Here is a 17,609-nt window from a genome sequence, read left to right on the forward strand (position 1 = left end):
GGAAGTACTCTGGGAATAACATCTAGGTTTCTGACCCTGAGCCCCTGGCCATGGTTACAGCTTCTATGGCTTCTGACACTTGGACTGCAACATCCCACACCAAATAGACCCAAGCATTACTTGGAGGTTCCTAGGACCTCTTTTTGTTTCTACCCCCAAACCACATTCCAGATGCTCTGCATCAAAGTGAAATTCCTCACAGACAAGGCTTAGAGAAAAACTGAAAAACAGAAAATGAAACAATTGGTAGTGAAAGGCAGAAAGAGAAGATGGAGTTCTTAGAGAAGGGAGTATCCCTAAGGAGGTGGGGACAAGGGGAGGAGAAGGGGAGGAGGAGAGGAGGAGGAAAGCGGGGCCTGTCTCTTTAAGGGGGTTGGCTGTCAATCAGAAAGCCCTTTTCATTGCAGGAGAAGAGGACAAAGATACTCAGAAAAAAGTAAAGGACCGAAGAAGGAGACTGGAGAGACCAGGATCCTTCCAGCTGAACAAAGTCAGCCGCAAAGCAGACTAGCCAGCCGGCTACAATTTGGAGTCAGAGTTCCAAAGACATGGGTGAGTTTCAAAAATTTTAGCATGGAAGATTCAAGCAGGCACAGAAATTTGCAAGACAATTTCCAACTTTAAGGTTCGGGGTTTCCAATGGTTTCAATAAGCTGTGTTTTGGCACTTGTTGTCTTTAATTCCTTAGCACTCAATTCGGTTAACTCCTTTTCTGAGATACTGAGAATGATGCTTTATTGCCCAAGAACTCCAGCAGCACGTGGAGAGTACCACAGGTCCTTGGAGAGAGTGCCCAGAGGGTTGGATATGGTCATGTGTCCTCTTACCCCCTCACTTCCCTCTACCTTCTCTTTTCCCTGGTTCCTAGGCCCTGGTAATGACTGGGTCAGCTGACATCCCTGGTTCTTCTGGTGACAACTGAGTGTTGGCTAGCCTTCAGATGTATAAAATGACTGCTTGCTTGATATGAAATTTGGACCCTGTTTGACATCAGAAGGAAATTGGGGAGTTGAGCAAGATGGAACTCAGGCTTGGCTATGGCTGAGAAGGCCAATCTCTGGTTCAGGAAATGAAAATAAAGGCCTCAATGGATATGGGTAGGGTATGTGTGTGTGTGTGTGTGTGTGTGCACGTGTACATATATGGGTGATCATATCTAACTAATATCATAGACTTAGCCTTTCTGAGGGCATGATTCAGACTCTAAATCCCTCCTATGCTTCTATGACAAGAAGGCTACTGGGACCTTACGGATCTTGCTGACTTGGTTGAGTACTAAGGGCTTCTCCAAGTTCCATGAACAAAGAGAGAAGCTATCTCGTCTTTCATAGTGTCTACTTAGAGCAGGGTGTACAGAGCATGAAGGTCTTTGTCCACACAGGATGTCACAGAGATGTGTAGACATTGCTCACTCACATTTGGCAAAAGAACAGTAGCAGCTTGAATACATCCTAAATGAAACGAGAATCAATTATTGTATGTATTCACCATCAAATATAGTACCCAGAAGACTATAGGAACATCCATAGAAAACGGTTTTCAATTATATTAAGCTGGTGTCAGCCTTTAGGTTGTTTCATCCTGAGAGAACTTTTTGAAGCATGTATTCAACATGGATAATTAAGAGGGCAGGGCTAGAATCAACCAGGTTTGAATCCCATATCTGCCACTTATGAACTTCATGACCTTGGGTTGGCCACTGTGAATTATCACTTCATATTCTGGAAAATGGGGATAACAATAACTGCTTTGTCTACTTTCAGGGTTGTGAAAATCAAGTACTAATGTTGTGGATATCCTTTGAAAATGGGAAAGCTCTATAACAATTGTAAATAATGATAATACCATTTATTATAAAATAATGCATGTATAAGCTGACTCTTAACTCTTTCCAAAGTGGTTTGGACTTTTTTTGTGTACACTTTGTGCACTTGGGTAAGAATAATTTGACCAACTGAGTGTAGCCAGATGAGAGGTGAATGTTGGAGAAACTCAGTTCCTACCCTTGGTAATATCAGGAACGCTACATAATGTCAGGGCAGCTGATTGGGTAGGTTGTGAATTAAAAAATGGAAAGGGAGTAAAGAATGATGCTAAATATTACTTCCTCAGAGGATGAAAGCCCTGAGGAAAAGGCAGGAACAAATGAGGTGACCACAGGGACAGTTTCCTATATCATGGAGGTTGGATGATTTCCTCCAGGGGAAATTGCCACAGATAAGGGCAAAGTTGAGGTTGTGTATTGGATCCCAGATCCTGGGGGTGGGCAATTCTTGGGCCAGGTGCACATAACAGAGTAGCCATTGAGTTTCCAATTATTCAATAACAAAGTATCTCAAGTACTTTATAAATAATAGACCATCTCTGTTTAATCACCTCCAGAAACAGGGAGCTCACTACATTGACCAGATAGAATCCGATAGGATGGGAAACAAAGAAGAAGACTGAATTCAGTATTCTCTATACAAAAGGCTTATGGGGGAAATGACAGTTCATTAAACCTTTTCCCGACTTGGGAGGGGAATGTTCCAAATGAGTCTTTGGGATAACAATGGAAACAGAAAAGAGCTAAAGAGCAGTAGCTGATTGTTCCCTGCTCAGTAACACAATGCCATTTCTGAACAGCAAAACATTGGTTCCTGCAAGCCTGTTGTCTGAGAACAGTGGCTGTTACCTTGGTAACCAGACTGTGATGCTTCCCTCCAAAGGTGGCTCTTTGCCGAGCAGTAAGTATAGTTTTGGCTGGTGCAGACTAAGTGAGGGTAGCTCAGACAAGAAGTGTGGAAGCAGAGGAGGGGTCCAGTTTTACAGAATTCCTGAATACAAACTGAATCCCACCAGGATGGCAAGAATGCCACAAGACTGCCAAGAGCTAAAAAGAAACCAGATCCAAAACCGCACACTCAATCTTCCTAGAGACACTGACTAAAATGATCATGGACAGCCTTCCCCACCCCATTTCTCACCTTAGCTTTGCAGAGCCAGAGGAGATCTTGGAGAGTTAGGCAGACTGAAAGGCCTGCTCTGCTTGGAGGAGCCTTTGCCCTGGTTCTGCACTATGAAAGCCAGAAGTTTACTCAACAGCCTGACAACTAGAACTAATCTTTCAAAGTTGTGTGAGTAGTAATAAGGCCTAAGAACCCTCTGGGAGATGGGTGGGAGACATATTGTGTCTAAACCCATCAAGGCACTGGCACCCAGCCAGTGGCATCTTTTTCCCTGTTGCCTTTTTGTGTATTATCTTGAAACCATGAAAACCATCCTCAGGGTATAGTTCTTGGTCTTGAAAGAAAGCAACTGTAGACATGCCATCCTTGCCTACAGAACTTCAGATCCAGAGAAGATGAAGTCAGGGCAGCGATATGGTCAAGAATAGTCACATCAGTCTGGAATACAAACAGAGCAGGTTTCCTTTTCTTTCCCACTGTTAAGGCCTATCCAGTGTCAAACTTACCTCAAAAGTTCAACAAGTATCGATTGATTAATTCCTCCTTGGCTATTTGAAAATGGTCCTAAGGGTGATATCTCAGATCTGCACTTGCCTCTGAGCTCTCTGCTAGGAAGGGATCTGGAAAAGAGTGATATCTAAAGTAGGAGAACAACATTCCCCAGATCAGCTTTACACTGCAACCAAGGAGAGAGGCAAAAAATGGTGAGAGACTGACATAAGGAATAAGGTATAGAAAATGTTATCTCCTTAGCTTATTGCCGGGTACTTTTTCACTTCTGCATAAGTGGGCAAAATGAAGAAAATGTATCAGGGACAGAGTTTAACAATCAAGGTTCTATTCCAACCTCCATATGTTTGGGCATAAATTGTCACGTGTGTGTGTGTGTGTGTGTGTGTGTGTGTGTGTTTGGGGAGGAGTAGGGAGTATAGGAAACAAGTTGGCTCAAATGCTGTTGTTATGGTAATAATAATATAATTTCTGTCCAAAGAAGAGGCTGAAATTCTTTTTTATTTAACTTTATCCATATAACTCGACTATCCAGCAGGATTGAATTCCCATGCTCCAGTGGCTGCAGGGACCCTTTCAGCACTTGAATGTGGTATAGGTGCTGAGTTCATGTAGGGAAGACGAGATTATAGGCAGGGCTTTGTCTGACCAGGATAAGGCCAGAAGCAAAAGTCTTTGTCTCTGGCACCTCCTGATGATTGTTGTTTTACTCCTAGAACCCACCCACTGATCCTCATCCATCCCCGGTACCAGTCACGGCTGCTCTAGCATCTTGGCCCTGTCAACCATTATAGGCCCCAGTCAAGGAGGCCTCTGTTCATGGAGTGAGGTTAGGGGTGGGTTCTGGGAGGAGGGTAAGAGTGTAGTGCAGATTAGAGACTTAGGGAGATGGGGCCAGTTTTTTGCTCAATGAGCTTGCCTGTTGTTTAACTCTATTGTATAGGGTTCTTCTATCTTTCCCTTTGTCAGCTGGATTCAAGGGACAGGCTGAGAATTGTGCAAGGCACAATTGGTCTCTTTCTACCATCTCTTTCGATGAAAGCCCCTACTCTCTTCCCTTTGATGAGTTCCCAGATTCACACTGAATTTCCATCGTGGAGCTGGTCTTTGAGGCATTCCCAGGGCATAGGAAAGGAGAGAGGGCTTGGGAGCTCTTGGCTCCTGCTTAAAGAGACAGCATCAGGATCAACACAATCCTTTGGATGGACATGGATCTGGATAAGAGTAACAATGGTCCTGATGATCTTTGTTAGATTCCTCTGAAAAGCATTGGTGAGAAGGGTTTGAAGTTCAATCACAGATTGATTGGACTCATTTTGGAAGTTTGCAGATAAATCTAGCCAACAATGAGTATTTACCTTTTGCTTACATTTTGCCCAGAGCACTTGGTCGTATACATTTTAACACTAGGTTATAGGTAGCTTTGGTCTTTGATTCCCAGACACAAGTTTGTTCTCCCCAAGATGGAAATGTCATTGAAGAAAGGGACAAGGCTTTATAATTCCCATTTGTTTCTCACAGTGCCTAGCTTACTGCATATATGCTTAATAATTGTACTGAATCCACATCAAAAGAAATGAAAGGAAAACACTGGGAAAGGTATTTATTTTTCTCTATAACTTATCACCAAAGTCAGGCAGTTTAATCCAATTGAGTTGCACTGGGTAATGTTATTACTATACAGTTCTTTTATGTCAATTATACCATGTGAAAGTCTGTCTTTAGCCTGGAAACATGAGCATGTCTCTTGAGAGAGCCAAAGAACTTCTCCAGAATCCGTTATAGCCTTCCTAAATTAAACCAATACCCTTTCAACCATGAAAGGTACTGAAATGTAGAGCTTGTGGCTTCGCACATTCCCAAGGATATTTCTTGGGCTGTAAAAAATCAAAGTGAACCCAGTGGAACTTTCTCAGAACGTTATGATTGTCAACTACTATGATGAAGACACATTTTTTTTTTGCATGTTCTGAGTTTTTCCCCTTCGGAATCCAAAAGTTGATTTTTTGCTTGGACGGATTGAATGAGATTCTTCCTTTCTGCTGAACTTAAATGGCATCAGAATCAACATTTCATTTTGATTACAAAGAAATTGACATGTAATGTGTATGCTGATATAGTTTAACTATGTAGAGCTCCAGAGTGATATATTTATCTGGGACCATTTATTTCCAACTCCACATTAAAGATTCATTAAAACCTATGTCCCTCTTGACCCTTGCTTTGAATGTCAGAGGAACAGAAAAGGGGTGCTAAGTTATTTGAGGTCTAAGAGAACAGAGGAAAAATGTATGTAAAAAAAAAAGTGTATCAGTTGATGATCCAGAGTTGCTTCCAAAGCTTAGTCCTTTATCATTCAGTGAAGATATTCCATAAGACACTCTGGTTATTTTTGGATGATTATCAAGGGATTTGATTCACTAAAGAGGATTTTTCCTTATCTTTACAACCCTGGTGGGGATATTAACTAAAACTTAGAGTGGATTCCCTGTTTGGCTAGCAAGAGTTCAAATTCTTTCATCCCTAATCACACCTGGACTGTTTAGCTTTTTCCAGGGTGAAAAAGCTGGGTGAGTGGGTGGCACAGGACAGTCACTTGCTAGGGTGGATGGCTGTCCTTACTCTGGGCTAAATAAACAGTTCTGCCATTCTTCCCTGGGTCTGACCCCCTTCCCCACCCCCAGGCCTGCAGGCCCCTGCAGAATACCAATGAGGTTCCTGAGATCTCAGGGAAAAACAAGGCTTCTTTGTCCAAAGGAGCTATGGAGGGCTCTGTCCAAGCCATGACCCTGTGCTGGGGAGAGAGGAAACAGTGGGGTCACTGACCTTCCCCTCCCCCCATCCTCAGGCTTCAGAGACCTTCTTTACTAGAAGAGTCTAAGAGTTTGGGGGTGGGAAAGAGTTGGATAGACAGAGTAGGAAAACACTGTTTATTTCCAAGCTCCTTTTATTGACTTACAGGATGCATCTAGTATCTTAACCTGTTGAGAAAGAGGAAGATCAATTTTTCTAACAATGATCAATTTCATCTGCTGTGTCTTTCTTTCTGGTATATACATGTGTGCATGTGCACATTTGCATGCATGCATGCATGCGTGCACATGCACGTACACACACACACACACACACACACACACACCATGGGCCAGCTCTGATGAAACACTCTTCCCAAACATTATTGCAAAGTTCGTACTAAGTAAACTCTGCCTCCATTTATAGCAGCACAGCTACAAATTGATTGCTTTTCATAGAGGCCAAATTTTCTGAAAGTCATTCTTCAGTTTTTGGAAAAGGATGAAAATTCAGTTCTGCCTCAAATGTTAGCTACTTAGTCTGCTTGCTTCTGAAGCTCCTGAGCCTCATCTCTGGTGTCACATACCAGAATCTTTGAGGAAGAGGCTCTTTGAGGACCAAGGAAGGGTTGTCATTTTATGGGATGATGGGTAATAGGACTCATTCTGTGGCTCTGAGAACAGAGATAAATGCCTTTACCTCAACTTTCCCATCAGAGATAATTTGGTCCTTCAAAATCTGTTCACAATGCATCAGCCATGCAAACCAACAGATGTTTAAGCACATAGGGCTAAAAAGAAACTACTAGTATTAAGAGGGTTGGGCAAAGGACTCCCCTAGTCCTTGCTACAATGGTATGGACGAGTGAGCTTTGAATAAAAATTCAAAAGTAGAAATTAACACAATTTGCTTTCTTTTTATAAGGAGTTCCAAAGTACTTTTTCAAAAGCAGCTTCTCACCACATCAGCTGTATATTTGTATATAATCCATATATATATATGATATATATACAAAAAAATTCATATATCATATATATTGTATGATATGTGAATAGATGTATAAAACCAGATAGCATATGTATGTGTATCTATATCTATATCTATATTGATATCAATATCGATATTGATATAGGTATAGATTTGGGATATGGCCAAGTGGCCAGAAGGAGCCATCCTTTCCTCATTTAGTCAGCCATTTACTTGACATTTGTTAAGTTTTGCTCCATGTGGCACTTAGAACATGGGGCTAGTACTTGGGGCACAGCTGTTCTCAGAGCCTATGACTTCTTGTGTGCCTTTCCTCTTTCTCAGCAACATTGGCATGGGGCCTGGGGTAACAGGTCTTGGGATCTCAGGGACTCTTAGCACTTTCAGACACCTGTGTTCCCAGGCTTTGGTGTGTTTTTGTCATGCCAGAAAGATGTTTCATGCTTTTCTGACTTTGTTTAGAGTTTTTTTGTAGCTGTTTTGACAGAACTCCAGTATAGGCCTGAGGGTGCAGACATTGGCCAAGCTGCAATATAGGGGGACAAATCAGTCATGCAAGGTGTTAAAAAATCATTAAGCTTGCATTTTTATTACTGTGAACAATAGTCACCCTCCCATTACTATCCCCCGCTCTCTGCCAATTTCCTCCTTCCCATTGGACTGCTTTCCACATAACATTATAGATGATGAAGAAGCAAGCATTCCATGCAGCAAATACACACAGTATTCAGAAATATCAAGGAGCATGCAATTTCCAAAGTTTCTCCCACCTGGAATGCTCTCCAAGGCTCAAATCTTGTCTGACAATACCAATATCTCTGGCTTGCACCCATCCCTTCCTGGAACTCTTAGTTACCTTCTGTAACCATTTCCTTGGCTGTCTGAAATTGTTAGTTGAAAATATTAGATCTACCTAGCTCATTATTCCTTAGTAAACAAAAGACTCTCGTATGGCACAGTCTATGTCTTATGTTTTCACATCCCACATAACAGCACAATACTGGGCAAATAGTAAGTACTCCATAAGAGTTGATAAATGACTAAAACAAACAAATCAGAATGATAAGAAAAGAGAGGATGATTGCCTAATCTCCCTAGCATGCTACTTCAATGACTAATTATTATTAAAACATTTTTTAAATGTTTATTTATTTTTGAGAGACAGAGTGCGAGTGGGGGAAGGGAAGAGAGAGAGGGAGACACAGAATTTGAAGCAGGCTTTGGGATCCAAGCTGCCGGCACAGAGCCTAACATGGGGCTTGAACTTGTGAACTGCGGGATCATGACCTGGGCTGAAGTCAGATGCTTAACAGACTGAGCCACCCAGGCACCCCTTAAATGACTAATTATCAAACAAACAAACAAACACATACATTCTAGGAATTAAAAGTAAGGATTTATTTTCACAAGTAAACTGAGAGTTGCTGGAGGGGTGTTGGGTGGGGGATGGGCCAAATGGGTGATGGGCATTAAGGAGGGCACTTGTGATGAGCACTGGGTTTTTTATGTAAGTGCTGAATCACAAAATTCTACTTCTGAAATCATTATTACACTATATGTTAGCTATCTTGGATTTAAATAAAATTTAAAAATTAAAAAAAAAAGTCCAAAAAAAGAGAATACAGCTAAGTAATGGTTTTGGGGTCAATCTCACATTCCAGAAGCCTAAAGCTCAGACTCTTCTGCTTTTGGAATCTGGGATGACTACTCCATCTGTGCATGTGAGCATGGGCCTTGACTTGTCTGACAAAGAAGTATGAGTGGCACAAGATACACAGGGAACATACATGACTTTTCCCCTTCTTCTTCCTCAGGCTTGTTGGAGTGCTGTGCAAGATGTCTTGTAGGGGCCCCCTTTGCTTCCTTGGTGGCCACTGGATTGTGTTTCTTTGGGGTGGCACTGTTCTGTGGCTGTGGACATGAAGCACTCACTGGCACAGAAAAGCTAATTGAGACCTATTTCTCCAAAAACTACCAGGACTATGAGTATCTCATCAATGTGTAAGTACCTGTCCTACATGAACCCTTCTCTCTTTCTGTCTCTCCCTGGAGACATACAGGACTCATCAGTACCTTAATGATTAGTAGGGGATTAGTGTGGAGCCAGACAGGATTTCTGAGTCTTCCTTCTGTTTGCAGATTTCACCTATGCCTCATCTAAGGTCCTAAATGGGGGGAAGTGCCAAATTCAGAAATGGGAGGGTTGTCTTCTGGCCAGTCCACTTCTCATTGCCCCTTCACCCCCACCACACTTGCTTTGTCCCACATGTTCTAACTTCTGCCCATAGGCTTAACATTGACTCAGTTGGAGCCTCTATAGTGATAGGTATGGAGAACTCAGGGAAGGTCCAATGACTGGACAGATTGGGGCTGCTGCTCTTGGTTTGATATACCATTTGATTCTGCTCAGGCCCCCGTACTAAGACTTTCCTGTTCCTAGAGCATATTAGGCCCCTGTTCCTTCATCCATCCTCCTCTTGGTCTAGTTCGTCTCTTCTTTCTCCTACTGAAGGAATATCTCTGAAGGGTCAGGCCAAGGAGAATACAGTCCTAGTTCTTCAGGTCACAGGGTAAGCAAGGGGTGGGTGGAGGAGCATGTGCTATTGGCCACACTCTTTGTCTTTCTTTACTTCAATAAAGATAAGGTGGAGAGGTTGAGGAGGAACCTAGTGATTTTCCTAAATAATCCCTAGCCTTGTTTAGGTGCCCACTTAAGTGTCCACCTCACTTTTGCAAGAAGGGCCCTAACTGGGTCCTCAATAAGATTTCCTGGTATGTTTTGTCTATATGTTAATGCAGGATCCATGCCTTCCAGTATGTCATCTATGGAACTGCCTCTTTCTTCTTCCTTTATGGGGCCCTCCTGCTGGCTGAGGGCTTCTACACCACCGGTGCAGTCAGGCAGATCTTTGGCGACTACAAGACCACCATCTGCGGCAAGGGCCTGAGCGCAACGGTAACAGGGGGCCAGAAGGGGAGGGGTTCCAGAGGCCAACATCAAGCTCATTCTTTGGAGCGGGTGTGTCATTGTTTGGGAAAATGGCTAGGACATCCCGACAAGGTGATCATCCTCAGGATTTTGTGGCAATAACAAGGGGTGGGGGACAATTGGGCGTGAGTCTGTGGCCTCATCCCCACCCAAGGCTGAGCCCTCTCTAGGGGCTTGGCTTTTGAGTGAGGAAGTGATGGCTACAGCCGAACGAGAAGGTCAGGAAGAACGTGGTGCCCAGCTGGCTTAGCCTCAACTTTCAAAAGTTCCCTAGAAATTTTCATCCAAAAAAAAAAAAAAAAAAAAGAAAAAAGAAAAAAGAAAAAAAGAAAGAAAGAAAGAAAAAGCATGAGTTTTGTGGACACTTCATACAATCAGACAATTTCTAAGACATCTGTTGGTATTCCTTTACTCTCCTCTTAGCGGGGACCACAACAAGATTAGATATGACTGCCTAACAGTCTAAGATGCTACTCATGGGATTGAGATACAGGTGCTTGATCTGAGAGAGAGGGTGGATCATGGAAAAAAAATAATTGACTCCAAGGAGGAATTCACAATATTCTGGGATTTTACTCTGTTGGAGGTCCCAGAGGGAACTAGCATAGATCTGCATTTTTAATGCTTCATCTTTGTCTGAGGACTATCCATGCTTCTACTGAGATACACATTGGTTTTCCATCTCTAGAGTTAAGATCCTTTGGGGGTTGACTATCTATGGATTATAGTGATGTCTTCTGTGGCCAGCAGTTGGCTTAGAAAGGTTTTTGTATCTGATATTTAAATCTCCTATTGGCTTTGCTCAATGACTAGGGATCAAAAGTCTTATGACGAGGAACATTTTCTAAGCTCAGCCTAAGGTTTGAGAAATGGCACGACTTTCTTTCAGGATCTGTTTTGATTTCTTTACACCTTATCTGCCAAAAAATCTCCTGAAGCCTCTCTAACCCAGGGATCCTCCTCACTCCAACCCCCACCCATTTCCCCCACCCTCCAACACACTTGGGGCCAGTTCTCTAGTAGATACTGCCAATGACAGTTGGCAGAGGTGCCCTGCTTACTAATTTCATTTGGTGGAGATCTCTGGAATCTGCTTTCATATCTGGCACATGCCATTCCAGGATCTCCTAGTTTGTGTTTCAACATCTCCAGGCTGATGCTGATTTCTAACCACCCCATTTCAATTGTTTTAGTTTGTGGGCATCACCTATGCCCTGACCGTTGTGTGGCTCCTGGTGTTTGCCTGCTCTGCTGTGCCTGTGTACATTTACTTCAACACCTGGACCACCTGCCAATCTATTGCCTTCCCCAGCAAGACCTCTGCCAGTATAGGCAGTCTCTGTGCTGATGCCAGAATGTATGGTAAGTTAGGATATGGGTGCTTTGTCTTCCTACCCCCTGTGAAAGCACTATATATTTTGTCCTTTACTTAGAATAATGAGGATGGTAATTATAGGGGAAAATATTATGGATGCCTGGCTCTTAGTTTTTTAATCCTTCTCCACTGAAATTGTAGAGACTTCTTCCCTTGAAAGGGAACTTCTTTTGGAAGTGGTGGGAATTTTCTTGGCTGTTCACACTGCTCTAGCCTGGTTGACTGTTGTTCCCAACCCAGAAGCAGCACATTTCAAAGACAAAGACCAGATTACACAACTGTTCAGTACCACCTTCTTCCTCTTCTCCTCCCTTCCCCCCACCTCCTCCTCCATCTCCTCCTCCTCCTTCACCTTCTTCTTCTTCTTTGGCAAATCTTTACAAAAAAAAGGGATTGTGATTGTTAGTAGGACCCAACTTTTCAGCCAGAATGATTAAGGATAGAAGGGCCCTGAAAGAAAATCTTCATGGAGCCCCACAACTCCACAACTCACCCTGGTTGCCTTGTGTGTCTTATTCAGGTGTTCTACCATGGAATGCCTTCCCTGGCAAGGTGTGTGGCTCCAACCTTCTGTCCATCTGCAAAACAGCTGAGGTGAGTGGGCCATTTGAGTTATTTTACAATGGAATTGGCTAGTACCATACAAATTTCTACACAAGGCCTTCAATTTTAAAAACCACAACTTCTCTTTGCTGGATTTTGAGTGTAGCTCTTAAAACATCTATTTTCCCTAGAGCTGCATAGAAAGATTTCCATTCCAAGACTTACTTCCTTAAAGGAGAAATTTGTAGCTTTAGGAAAAGAAAGAGCTTACTGACGAAACCCCCAAATGAAAAATTTTATTCTTTTAGTTAAAAACCTTATCAAGAAGATGATTTGTGCATAGAGACACTCATAGGTTTTACAAAACACTTTCAGTTTGGAATCTTTCCATCTGTAATGAAAAGTAAAAACAAAAAGTACATTTGAAAGGGCAAACACCGTATTGGGAATAGATATCATATACAAATGAGACAGGGGAATAAAAGTAAATCTTGAGGAAGATGGCAGTAACTTTAAAAGTTAAAAAATTTGTGACTTTAAATTTTGGAATCCTGGATATAACTGCCGGGAACCAGTTGATTAAAATATTTTATGAGTATTCTGTGCTCTGGATGCTATGTGACTAGGTGTTGTGATGTATATTAAAGAACAGGAGACCTGGGACACCTGGGTGGCTCAGTAGGTTGAGTGTCTGACTTCGGCTCAGGTCATGATCTCACAGCTCGTGAGTTCCAGCCCCGCATCGGGCTCTCTGCTGACAGCTCAGAGCCTGAAGCCTGCTTCAGATTCTGTGTCTCCCTCTCTCTCTACCCCTCCCCTGCTCACACTCTGTCTCTGTCTCTGTCTCTCTCTCTCAAAAATAAATGTTAACAATTAAAAAAAAAAAAAGAACAGGAGGCCTATACTCAAAGAAGTGGCAATTTAGTTATAGATGCAGAATTAGCACAAAGATGTTAACATATTTAGAAAGCTGCATTCATGATTTACAGAAGAACATATTTTTGCGGTTGCAAGAAACTTTTCTCCCTTTTGCATTTTCTTGCAGTTCCAAATGACCTTCCACCTGTTTATTGCTGCATTTGTGGGAGCTGCAGCCACACTGGTTTCCCTGGTGAGTTGTCTGAATGATCTAAGCAAATAAATGGTCCTGGGATAGCTTGGGTACAGCCATGCTGAAAGGCAAAAAGATAGATTCCTAACCTTGAAATGCTGGAGAGAAGCTCCTGGGAAGAGACAAAAAAGGTATAGACTATGAACTTCTACTATGGGTTACCAAAGTTGAAAAACTTCAGAAATTAGACAGGAACAAGCAAAGTGGTGTGAGGAAATAAGGTAAGAGATTAATAGTCAGAAATGATATTTAGCATTTACAGAGCATGTAATATTTCCAAGTACTTTGCAATCATAAATTGTAGTTAATTCTCAACACACCCTGGTCAGATGAGTGACAAGAACATTGATACATTACTAAACATGATTTTCCAAAGCCTGGAATTCTATATGCTGTAAATATGAATCCACCTTGGGCACTCTCCAAAGGATTTAGTTACTCTCCTAAAAATACTGGGAGGACCTTCTAACATTATTAAAACTGTTATTACTATAATGTGATTCTATGCCCCAGGTCCTGCTGATGGTGTTACAGTGCAGTGTCAATGGAGTGCATTCATTGTTCAGATTAAAAACCTAGGGCACTGAAGGGTGAGGAATTTATCTGTAGTCATTAAATAAGTAGTGACTGTTCAAGGATGAGCTTGCAACCCCCATGGCTTCTACTGCTGAGGCTTTTATACAAACTTGAGTTGTTCCTCATTCTGTAATAGATTAAACAGGGAGGATTGTACTGCATGTTGTGGCTGTGTGTCTGCAGCAAGCAGCCTGTGACTCCAGATCACTCAGACATGTGGATAGCATGATGGCAGAGCCCATGCATTGTTCACTTTATTGAGGAAAATCCAGTGCCAGGCTTAACATAGGTCAAAAAAGTCCTTGTTGAGTTGATTCTCTGGGCCTGAGCCATTAGAAGGAGATGTCTCAGAGAAGACTTCTAGTCAAGTATGTAGGACAAAAGCCTGAGACACGCTGCTTTTCACAGATAAGGGGTTTTTCCTTTATTTAACTGTTTTTATTTCTATCCTTCCTCATTCCCAAAAAGCTTTAGAGGAGGGAGAGCTTTCTTTTCTACTCTCACTTGCATTTTCTCTTCTGTTCCTACAGCTCACCTTCATGATTGCTGCCACTTACAACTTTGCCGTCCTTAAACTCATGGGCCGAGGCACCAAGTTCTGATCTCCTGTAGAAATTTCCCTTTCTCTAATAGCAAGGCTCTAACCACACAGCCTACGATGCTTCATCTCCCATGTTAACTCTTTGCCTTTGCCACTGACTGGCCCTCTTACTTGATGAGTGTAACAAGAAAGGAGAGTCTTGTGGTGATTAATGTCTCTCTATGGACTCTCCCCTCTTATGTACCTCTTTTAGTCATTTTGCTTCACAGCTGGTTCCTGCTAGAAATGGGAAATTCTTCAGATGGTGACTCCCCAACTGCAAGTCACAAAGAAATGGAGGCTGTAATTCAATTTTCAAGCATCTCCTGAGGACCAGGAAGTGTTTTCTTCTCACAGGGCACTTCCACCGATGGAAACAAAGTGGAAAGAAAGATACTCAGGTAGAGAGAAGGGATGTACCTGGTCCCTTTGACACCTATCAGGGCCAAATACATTCTCCTTGGTGTACGAAACAAAGAACCTACTTCTGTCTCCCTCTTACCACTGAAGATAGAAGAAAAAAAATGCAGTCAAAACAATAGGAGCATTTGCCCAAATCTACCTATTGAAGCTGGGAGAAAAGGGTCAAAGCAAGGATCTTTCACCCATAGAAAGAGAGCACTGACCCTGATGGTGATGGACTATTTAAGCCCTAACTCAGCCAACTTACTTATAGCATAAGGGAGCGTAGTGTCTGTGTAGCCCAAGGGGGCACTTGGCCTTACACCTTATTAGAGAAGAGAGGCAAGGTGTTGTCAGCATCTTCTCACTCCCTTCTCCTTGATAACAGCTACCATGACAACCCTCTGGTTTCCAAGGAGCTGAGAACAGAGAGAACCTAGCTCATATGAAATAAAAAGACTGACCGAAGGAGCAGCAGTTGTTAGTGGCTAACGGTGTAAACTGAGCTAGCCCTCTGGTAGACACAGGATAGCTAACTCTTCAGATAGCGTGTCTTTTTTCTGTTGATTAGTTGTATACTCTGGCCTCTGTCATATCTTCACAATGGTGCTCTTTTCATGGGGTATTATCCATTCAGTCATAGAGGATAATTAGAAGATCTTGATTTGTTTCAGAATGATGCATATTTCACATTTTCCAATTTGTTTATCACTTTTTTGGGTTGTACCAGAAAGGTCTAGGAAATGATTCTTTGATTATGATTCTTTAACAGATGAACATTGAACATTAAACATTGCAAATAATATTTAAAATTGGCTAGTCCCATACATCTACTAGATTTTCTCCAAATTATTCTGCTCTTGGTTGAAACAGATTTGGTGAATTTGAACCTCAATTTGAATAACTTATTTGTTCTTTTTATGCTAGTGGGGGGTGATTTGATTTAGCAGTGTTAACTTGGTGTGTAAAGAGTCAGGTTTAACGTGCAGGTTATTCTAGTATAGATTACATAACCAAATGCCTTAGCCATCAGGCTCCATGGAAATGGAAATATGGAAAGAGTTTGAAACTTGAATATCTCCCAGGTTTCAGGCTTCTCTTTCTGTGTTTGTTAACTTTGGGTTAAAAAAGAAAAGGCTGAGTGGTCTTTATCGAAAGAAAGATTTTATGGATATTACTGTAGATGGCTCTTTTGTTTTAAAGAGCTACTTTGTTTTCCCTCCTCCAAAGTGGTTTCAGCAACGTTTAAGGAGATGTAAGATATTTACAAAAATATACTTAATATTTGTCTTCAGACCAGTATACAAGATAAGCTTCAAGGCTGCATAGAAGGAGGAGATGGAAAAGATTCTGTGAGAAACCAATCAAGATCAAGGAAAGTGAAGTAATCCATATCTTGTGTTTTGTTTTGATTTAATAACATAACAAATAACCAACCCTTCCCTGAAAATCTCCCATGCATACATACACACATATACACACATGAAGAGAGTTAACTGAAAGTGTTCCTTCATTTCTGATATAGAATTTCAATTTAACACACATAAAGGATAAACTTTTAGGAACTTATCTTACAAAATGTATTTTATAAAATTAAAGAAAAATAAAATTAAGAATGTTCTCAATCAAACATCGTGTCCTTTGAATTAATTATTTTGTTTAACCCCACAATAGAAACTCGAATAATTAGACCTTTATTGTGCTGTGTTCAAGAAGCTCATTTATTTTTCAGGTCACCCAAGTCATTCTCACAACAATTTTCTGAAATATAGAATAGATAAATCACTACTGTTTTTATAGCTTGAAACAGAGTCTAAGTAAACCCAGTAGGCACATATCTGAGCTTGGACTAGAACTCAGGTGGGCTTTTTTGTTTTTTGTTTTTGTTTGTTTGTTTTTGTAGAGTTCAGGTCTTAATGTATGAGAACTTCTAGTCAAATATATAGAGCAAAAGCCTATATGCTTGGACACACCTGTCTTAAGGTTGTTTTTTTTTCTTCTAGAAGTGGGGCTTCAGAGTGTTTTGTTCATTCAGGTTGAAATATGGTTACTTCTTTAATATGATAATGGTGCCCCAGCCCTGGTGTGTTGAGGATTAAGTTATTCTTACTTTCTCTTTCAATTGTTTGGATGTTCAGTGGTTCATACATGAATAGTGCTTAGTTTTATCTGAAAAGTACTGGATAAAAGGTTTAAGGTAGGGGTAGAGCAGATATGGTAAGGACAATGTAAATTTAAACAGTCTGTGGCAGGGCACTATTAAAGTAAATTAGTGACACCTACTACCTTGAATGGCCAGTCCACTCACTACCCCAAATAGCATTTAATCCTTTTTACAACCCTAGGCTAGAATATGGCATTCTTGGACAGCACTCTAATGATCAGCCTAAAGAAAGTGGCCTTAAAATTAGCTGCAGATTCATTGTTCCATAGTTGCATCTGGCAATGAGCATGACTGTAGATAAAGGCGACTTTACCTGGAGGCAACAAGTTAGTCATCAGTTAAGGAGCTCCAATCGAATAGTAGTTTCAATTTAATCTCCTGATTTCTGCTTCACCACAATTAATATTCCACAAGCAAGTCTAGTTGGATGACTTTAAGACAAAAACCATAAAAATATGACAAAGACTTATTTTTAGACCCTGGCAAAACAAGGACACAGCACCATATTTTGAAGAGTTGATTCAGGGTGCTATAGAGTGAATGTATTTTTGCCTCAGAGCTGCAGAAAGCCAGTTCCCAAGAAAGCCATGTTCTCCATCTGCCCTTATTTGGCTCTGCCCTCTGGGACTGA

General features: G+C 41.5%; 1 protein-coding gene across 2 annotated transcripts; it reads left to right on the plus strand.

Annotated features, from left to right (window-relative positions):
• Positions 1 to 394: 394 nt before the first annotated feature.
• PLP1 (proteolipid protein 1) lies at positions 395 to 16,444 on the plus strand. 2 transcript variants are annotated; one of them, XM_043569693.1, is made up of 7 exons: positions 395 to 552; positions 9,053 to 9,239; positions 10,038 to 10,299; positions 11,421 to 11,589; positions 12,123 to 12,196; positions 13,191 to 13,256; positions 14,363 to 16,444. In XM_043569693.1, exons 1-7 carry the CDS (start codon positions 549 to 551, stop codon positions 14,432 to 14,434), a joined length of 834 nt encoding a protein of 277 aa, XP_043425628.1. In that variant the 5' UTR covers positions 395 to 548; the 3' UTR covers positions 14,435 to 16,444. The 2 variants fall into 2 exon arrangements, with proteins under 2 accessions (XP_043425628.1, XP_043425629.1); XM_043569694.1 differs by having other exon boundaries at positions 397 to 552; positions 10,038 to 10,194.
• Positions 16,445 to 17,609: the final 1,165 nt, after the last annotated feature.

This window comes from Prionailurus bengalensis, chromosome X (genome assembly GCF_016509475.1).
Source record: "Prionailurus bengalensis isolate Pbe53 chromosome X, Fcat_Pben_1.1_paternal_pri, whole genome shotgun sequence".
Classification (NCBI taxonomy): domain Eukaryota; kingdom Metazoa; phylum Chordata; class Mammalia; order Carnivora; family Felidae; genus Prionailurus; species Prionailurus bengalensis.